General features: G+C 50.7%; 2 protein-coding genes across 2 annotated transcripts; both read right to left on the reverse strand.

The window, feature by feature from the left end:
* Window positions 1–1,285: 1,285 nt before the first annotated feature.
* STEHIDRAFT_34585 (uncharacterized protein) lies at window positions 1,286–1,453 on the reverse strand (the record flags this gene model as incomplete). Its single annotated transcript, XM_007308650.1, has 1 exon — window positions 1,286–1,453. A coding segment is annotated over one exon (168 nt), but the record flags the coding sequence as incomplete, so codon positions are not given.
* Window positions 1,454–5,888: 4,435 nt separating this feature from the next.
* On the reverse strand, window positions 5,889–7,711 carry STEHIDRAFT_65594 (mannitol-1-phosphate dehydrogenase M1PDH1; the record flags this gene model as incomplete). Its single annotated transcript, XM_007308680.1, has 10 exons — window positions 5,889–5,946; window positions 6,014–6,106; window positions 6,210–6,238; window positions 6,328–6,409; window positions 6,543–6,675; window positions 6,757–6,801; window positions 6,886–6,979; window positions 7,088–7,162; window positions 7,223–7,250; window positions 7,341–7,711. 10 exons carry the CDS (start codon window positions 7,709–7,711, stop codon window positions 5,889–5,891), a joined length of 1,008 nt encoding a protein of 335 aa, XP_007308742.1.
* Window positions 7,712–7,946: the final 235 nt, after the last annotated feature.

Genomic DNA, 7,946 nt, shown 5'->3' on the forward strand with positions numbered 1-7,946 from the left:
TTCCGATCTCCGTAGGCTGAGTAGTCTGCGTAGTTCAACGAGGGCGGTGCGGGCGACGGCGTGTTTCGGAGGCCCAGCTGCTGCTGATGTTGGTGCTGTTGATGCTGGAATTGTTGTGGATGGAAGGAAGCCGCGGACGTAGGTGGCATCGACCCGAACTCGTTTATCGTCGATTTACCATCGGACGGTGCATATGACTGAATCCTTGACCCCGACCACGAGCTCGAACTCATATAACTCTGTCGTAAATTCGGATTCGAGCTCGAGCCCGATCCCAAACCGAAACCCAACGTCGACTGTCGATTCTGGAACGCCAATGGCACCGGGGCGATTGGTGGGCTTTGGTTTGCGGAGCGTGGCACGAGCGAGGCGGGATGTGGCGATAAGGTGCCCGAACCTGATGGCGGTCGACTAGAGCCAGGAACAGGACTTGGACTTGGACTGGTGGACGATGCCCGAAATTCGTACGCGGGTGGCGGTGGCGCGGCGGAGGGGTCGTCGTTCGTTACTCGCATGACGGAGGGAGTGTTCGGATTGTGGCCGAATACGGAGGTTTTGCGGGTTGGTGGTGAGCGGGAGTTACCTGCGATGAACAATAGCAGACAAGTGAGAAAAATATGAGCATACCCTTCAATGTTTGGCTAGGAAGGCGAACGATGACCTACCGAAAACGTTCTTTCCACCCGTACTGGACCCAGCTGAACCCGCACCCGAACTCATACCCACACCAGAGCTCGCACCGGCCACAGCATCCTCAGCGACCAACACCTCATCCCTCTCCCTCATTCCCTCCCTCCAACCCTTCACCCACCCCTCCGCGCTCCCTCTCTCCTCCGCATCCTGCTCCCAGCCCCTCTCGATCACTCTCCACATCCCGTCTCCTAGTCCATTCCACCGAGCTTGTTCGGATGAGGGTCGATCGGGACGCATGGATTCACGGACGACGAGCTGAAAGACTTGGGATTCGGAGAGGACGCCCCAGGGTGGTGTGGAGGTGAGGATTTCGTACGTTGAGAGGGCGAGGGCGTAGATGTCTGATGCTGGGGAGGTTGACTGATAGGGTTGAAAAGGAGGTCAGTTCATGGACGATGTCAACGGCGAAGATGATCGATATAGCAAAAGCGAAATCACGGTCGAAAATATGCACCAAAACAACCACCCAAATAGACCATCATCTCCGCGATCCACATCGACGAGGAGACACATATGCCCTCGAAGATCGAATCACAGAGATACCGCGCAAGACACAATATGAAGGCACAACAGAAAACCAAGCCCGAATCGCACTTACCCCTTTCCAAGCCTCCGGACTCCAATACCTCCACGCCCCAACACACGTACTCGGCACGATCTCCACCATCCCATAATCAGCGATGCAAGCCTCGCCACTGTCGTTGATCAGGATGTTGGTAGGTTTGAGCGAGCCGTGCGTTATTCCTTGCTGGAAGACGAACATCGTGCGTGGAGATGGAGAGGGAAGTAACATGGAGATTAGATGGGATGATTGGGACGAGGGGTGAGGGAGTAGAATTGCGAACCGAGTGTAAATATGCGAGACCGAGAGCCGTTTCGAGGACCTGTGAAGTATCGAAGGTGGTCAGTATCTGTCAGTATGAGTCAGGCTGTACTAATGCAGACAACTACTCGCAAGCGAGTCAGAGGCATTTGCGTCCACCCGCCATGGATGCAAGTGACTACATGAAAAGGAAGCGATCGTCTGGTCACGGATGAGAGGACCATCGTAAAGATGTGAGGGACAAGTATACGCGTTCCAATTGGAGACACGGGTGGCGCTACTAGCGTTGAACTAGCTTAAATATGGTATACATTCTTGTGGCTCTCTATTCGTGCGTTAGACTAGGAGCATGAGCACTGCGCGATTCATTGTCGACCATATTCCGAGTATGCACTACCCGATTCGCCTGTATTATCCCCAAAAGCCTTGAAACACCGCCTATCTTTGGGAGCCCCCATCATAACCGCAGCAGAACGTCCATCGACGACATCAGAGCCCTAGCAAGCGAAGACGGGGGAGTTCGCGCAGAATCATGCGCGGACTGCCCTGACGCGAAGGACAAACATAAACGTCCCGACACGGGCGCTACTAACGGTGAACCAGGCGGAATGTGACTTAGAATAAATTTATGTAGCTCTCTGCTCGTGCGTTAGATTGGGACTACGACGATTGAGCGCTTCCTAGGTGCCGATATCCCGAGTATGCACTACCTGATGCAACTGCATTGCCCTCCGAAGTTACTAAAAGATACCTCCTGTCTGGGGGAATCTGTATCGTGGGCTCATCGTAAGCTCAAGAGAGCGTTTAGCAAGCCGAGTCTGTGCAGTCCGTGCAGCATCGTGTGCGGACTGCCCCCATAACCCGATACGACACCCAGCTCACGCTAGAAGCGTGCATGGAGTAGCCAAAGCAAGGCATCGGGACAACGCCCTAGGACCTCGTATAAGCCTCAATAAGATAGCATCGCACTCCAGAAAGGGATTCCGGACAGACAACGCGAAATACGCACAAAATGGAAGCACCGAAATCAAAGCGAAAAACACGGATCACGGAACGATTGGAAGAGAGACTGACCAACTGTGCTCTGTCCACCTTTGGTTCTGTACCCTGATTCGCTTTGACGTACTGCATCACGCAACCCCTATCCATGTATTCCTGCACTACAAAAAGTGGATCGGCATCGAAAGGCGAGAGGCCGAAGATCTTGAGGAGGTTGGGATGGGAGAGGGCGCAGAACGTTTCTATTCGCTGGAGGATGTGCTGTGGATGGTTGTACCGAGGTTCGAATCACATTCTGGACGAGGAAGGGGGCCGGGGACGTACTTCATAATCGACCGTAGTATCCTTCAACAACTTGACCGCCACAACTTTCTCTCCTTCGCCATCCTTCGTCCACGTTCCACGATATACCGAGCTCGTCTTCTTGCTAATACCCAAGACTGCATTCGGATCAGCGGTAATGTCTTCGATGGGGAGAATCGCGCGGGAATTGTACGGCGTTGGTAGATGCTGAGGGGAGGAAGGAGACTCGGTATGCATTGGAGAGTGTGGGTTGAGGGACATCGAGGCGAGAACGGTGTCGAGGTCGAGGGTAGTTTCATGTTCGTTAGAGTCTTCGCTTTGAGGAATGCTCGGAGGGTCGTCCATCGCAGGTACAAGAGGATGGTAGAGAGTGAACAAGGGCTATGATGACCTAAAGTGAGACAGCGGCGTATAAGGCTACACTACTTTTGCACTGCTTGATCAAGGAGATGGATACGGACAGACCGGGCGAAGGGTTTCATGGCCCAACAACCTCTCTGATAGGCGCCCTATGGATATGTTGCAGCGCTTCACGCACGCCATCATACATATAGGAGACTGGCCCATCATTCCTGGCTTTCGCGGCCACCGGCCATTTGTAGCCCTGCTGGACCAAATCAAACCTCTGTAGAGTCTCGTCGACGAAAGTGGCGAGTTTTTGGTTTCCGATATGGAGACATTATAGTTGATATCGTTTCTCAGAAACAAACGAACAGAGAACGAGGAATTATCGCAGACGTCGATCTCCTCGTGTATGATCTCTTCGGCGCATGCCGGAAGACTGTATATAGTGGTGCCACACCTGCCTAGCGCCACATCCCAGCTCTTCTCCCACCTTCCTCCTAAACGCAATGAGCAGCTCTCGTACTACGCAAGCCTTTCTTCAGCGTTTCCCTAATGTTTCTGGATTTGTAGCTTCTTTTTCCTCTTGAACCCTTCCGACAGCTTTCGCGCTCATTACAATGAACAGGCTGCCAGAGCACCGGCGACAACGGCAAGGTAGCCATCGAATCGGACACCCCCATCTTTCTCAAGTCTTCCTTGCCCGATGACCGCTGTGTCCTGTCAGGAGCCCACCGCATAAATTTTCCTCGTAGCAATGCTACTTGGACGACTTAAGAGTTCATGAAGCCCTATTTCTCTGGCATCCGACATACGCGGGCATTACTGCGTGAGGAAAGTCGGTTTGTCCCTAGTAGAACCGGGAACTGCTTGAACTGCACTAGCATCCACGAAAAGTTTCGTCACCGTGACTATACCACTTCTTGAACCCACCGCTTCGAGAGCACTCGTCGACCTACATGTATGTCCAGTCGTCTTATGCAGCCGAGGGTTTGTTCGACATAATGTGCGCCTGATCTGCATCATCGGATATGCATTCGACAAACTCCCAGCCATGCCCTTACTTGCGCATAATCACGAATATGACCTCGAAAGACCTGATATGTAGCCATTCCTGGAATGGTGCGTGCTCGGTGATAGGTGTGGCGACAGCTGCATAAGTCACAAAAGCAGACGTTAAATCGCCATCTGCAGTTTCTCGACACATCGCCGTGTACATCGCTTGTGCTCTGTATACAAAAGCACAACAGAGCAGAAAGTATCAATCCTAATATGTTCTCCGTAAGAATGTCACGCTCGATTTCCCGGCCGCAACTTACCCAACCAATAGAGCAGTGGAAATTATTTTCTCGTCTATATAAACCCCCCTCACGACAGTATGGATTATTCAGCTCACCAAGCATCTTCTACCCATCCATCTCTCATCCATTGAAATTCACAATGCAGTTCTCATTCACCGCTCTTGCTCTCATCTTTGTCTCCACCGTGAGCTTGGCCGCTGCCCATGCAAACGCCGCTCCGCCAATTGCACGAAGCCCAGGACGCGCCGTGGAGTACAATGTTGTAAGTACAATCTCATAGAAAAGGAGAAACCACCTTCCATCTGTCGTTCCACTTCCTTGAATGAGTATTAATCAATAAACCGCAATGCATAACACTGTATTTTACAGGAGGTTGAAGATGGTCTGTACAAGAGGGACGAAGCCGTTCACTACTATAGCGTGGATGATGACGAGACGAGAGCGAGTGACCGTTGAGTATACGGGCATACCAGAAACGTGTACGCTCGACTTTACCGTACCTCAGTTGGTGAAGGCCTTCAATTGCTAATTCTACGATCTTCAGGAACAACTTGCGGAGTCCGGGTAGTCATGTCGTTGTATGAGTGAAATCAGGTGTAGGGAAGGAGGTAACGAATCACGATACTGACTGAAGTGTCTTTTGTTTGGGGAACCTTTTTGGTTATAATCCGATATGACTGTTATGAGTTCGTCGGTACAACATTGTGGGCCAGGATTTTCGATACCCACAAGTTTTATGCACCAGGCGGCGTGAAAACATATGATCAGAAAGTGCCGGACTCACATTTAGAATCTGGTAGAAATTGAGCACAATAATCGAGAAGAAATGTACGGATATATCAGTGCTACGTACCCAAGAGCGACCAAAGCTATTAGGCTCGACGAGAGGTTGTATTACACAGTACCCAAGGCACACTCGAGCCTCCACACCATCATCGATGTCGAAGAGCAGGTGTATCTCGTCTGAACAGCGGTCCTGCATAGCTGAGCGCGGTATTGGTGGTAACATGTGAGTAGGAAGAAGAGAATGGTACATACATGCCCAACCTCGTCTTAATCCAGATTATAGATACGTATCGTACACACGCTACCTGCAAATGTCAAAGCTTTTCAATCAGTATCAGACGCGCAAAGCTTTGCTATAGCGCTCTCACATTGATGCCCCGGTGTCCGTCAACGTTCAGGATATCGCTCACTCGTGCGAACTTGATATTTAAATCGGAAGCGTAGAAAATAAATAACTCATGATGTACAAGCAGCGTACGTGATGAGTCGAGAGCCTCGAAGTACCGCACGGAGTTCCAGAGTCATAACTTGTGGTATATACAATCGGCCTTTGAATTGGTTACTTACACGGAGAGACGCCAGCGTACAGAATACGACAGCCAGCATGAGCATCCTCGAATCGTTTATAGATTATCTATCCGTCACAATTTGATGACCATTCTTCCCACAAGCGTCCCAGCTTCCATTTCGTCGAATATCCTGTGGGTTACGGAGCATCAGGTCTCGATCGGAATTGTCAAGAAGGTTACAGAGAGATGGAATGTACTCATTGATCTCTTCGAGCCTACGAAGCGTAGCATGGACCTTGACCTTTCCGCGCGCGAGAAGATCGAGGGCTTCGGTGGCATCTTGGAAAGAGCTGAATATAACGTGTAGATGTCAAAATCGCAGGAAGATGATGAGCAAAGCATGTTCAGTCGGACATATTCCATGGAGCACGACGAGACAGGGAGAAGACGTACCCGACGCTCGACCCGACTATTCGCAAGCTCTAAAAGAATGTAGGCGATAAATAACGAAAGCGGGATAAATAAAACGATGGCCTAAACTTACTCTCGCGACCATCAGTAAAACTGGGACACCGAGTACGAAGTTCGTAGGCATCCCTACGGTCACGAGCGTCCCTTTTGGACGAAGATACCACAGAGACTCGTTATACGCACTCGGCTTCGGGCAGGAAATGAGATAGCACACGAAAAAATGATGTTATCTGAGTCTGGTACAGTCATTGTTTGATGAGACAACTTACCGAAGGCGAGACGACCACTGCCGCATGCGCGCCTACACCACCACACAACTTAATGATCTCTTTGGCCACCGGTGTGACAGGCCCGGCTGGCGACTCTGCATCTAGTGGAAACTCCTTGAAGTCGATGAAATGTTCTGCACCAGAGGCGAGACAGACAGCTTTCTTTTCTGCGCCAGTGTCTGGTGACGTTATGGTTCCATAGAGGAAAGATGAGAGACGAAAGACCTAACATCATGTGTCAAGCACGACAAAGGACTCACCAATTGCGAGAACGCGGAGACCCATCGCCACTGCGAACTGGATGGCTGTATGGAGACGATGCGTGAAAAAATAGTTTAACGAAGCTATACATTGCTGGCCACAGTAAATAGATAACGCAGAGCACTCACCGAGATGTCCAAGGCCTCCGCCTGCTCCTGGAACGACAACCCAATTCCCTACGGTGGTGTTCGTCTTCTTGAGAGCTGAGTATACCGTAAGACCCTAAATCCAGAAGTGAGAACGTGATCAGGGCACTGGGACAATCACACGGAATAGAGAGAGAGGAAACCCGATGTTTGCATCAGGAAAACAAGTGGTGCGGAGACGTACAGCGCAGAGAACAGATACCGCTTCGGGTGAGGATACCGATGGTGGAATCGGAATGACATTATTTGTCCATGCTACCTGAATGTATCAAATCGATTCAGAAACTGAAGGCAGATGGGAAAGCGAGGCGGAACGGACCATATACTCAGCAAATGTGCCATCGGCACTGTGTCCACCATTGACCGTCTGCGAACACACTATCATCAAATATAAGTCAACGTCTAGGAACAGAATCACGCGATAGAACAAAGAGAACATATACTCACACGAATCATCCCCGCTCCTACACAGTTCGCACCTCGCACACGAATTGACACACCATTTCACACCGACCCTATCTCCAATGTCGACACCTCCCTCACTGCCGACCGCAACAATCTCTCCGATCCCTTCATGTCCAGCCACTACCGGAAAGTCTTTCGTTCCTGGCCATTCGCCTTTGCGAACGTGCAGGTCTGAATGACAGCATCCTGCGAAAGCCATCTTGATGAGGCATTGGTTTGAGGCAAGTGTCTTCGGTTCCGGGACGGGGTGGGTAGTGGTAAGAGTATAGGGAGAACCGAAGGTCGTGATAACGGCCGCACGTTGTGTTGCGGGAAGTGGTGATAACGCAGTTTTCAACGACATAGTATATAGGACGTTTCAATTGTTGTGAGCTGTGTTGCTAGAGAGGGAGGCGGGGGACAAAGCGAAGAAGTGGGCCTTCATAAGAAGCGGCAACGTACGAAGTGGATCCACTAGATATAGCAACGAAGTTAGGAGAGATCGGCAAACCGCAGTGGTGAGCAAAGTGGCGTAGTCAGTGGAGAACCTCTGACCATTACCTTCTTCATATGTACAATTGTCTCCTATAGATCATATG

The sequence above is a fragment of the Stereum hirsutum genome (assembly GCF_000264905.1).
Source record: "Stereum hirsutum FP-91666 SS1 unplaced genomic scaffold STEHIscaffold_16, whole genome shotgun sequence".
NCBI classification, from domain to species: Eukaryota; Fungi; Basidiomycota; class Agaricomycetes; order Russulales; family Stereaceae; genus Stereum; species Stereum hirsutum.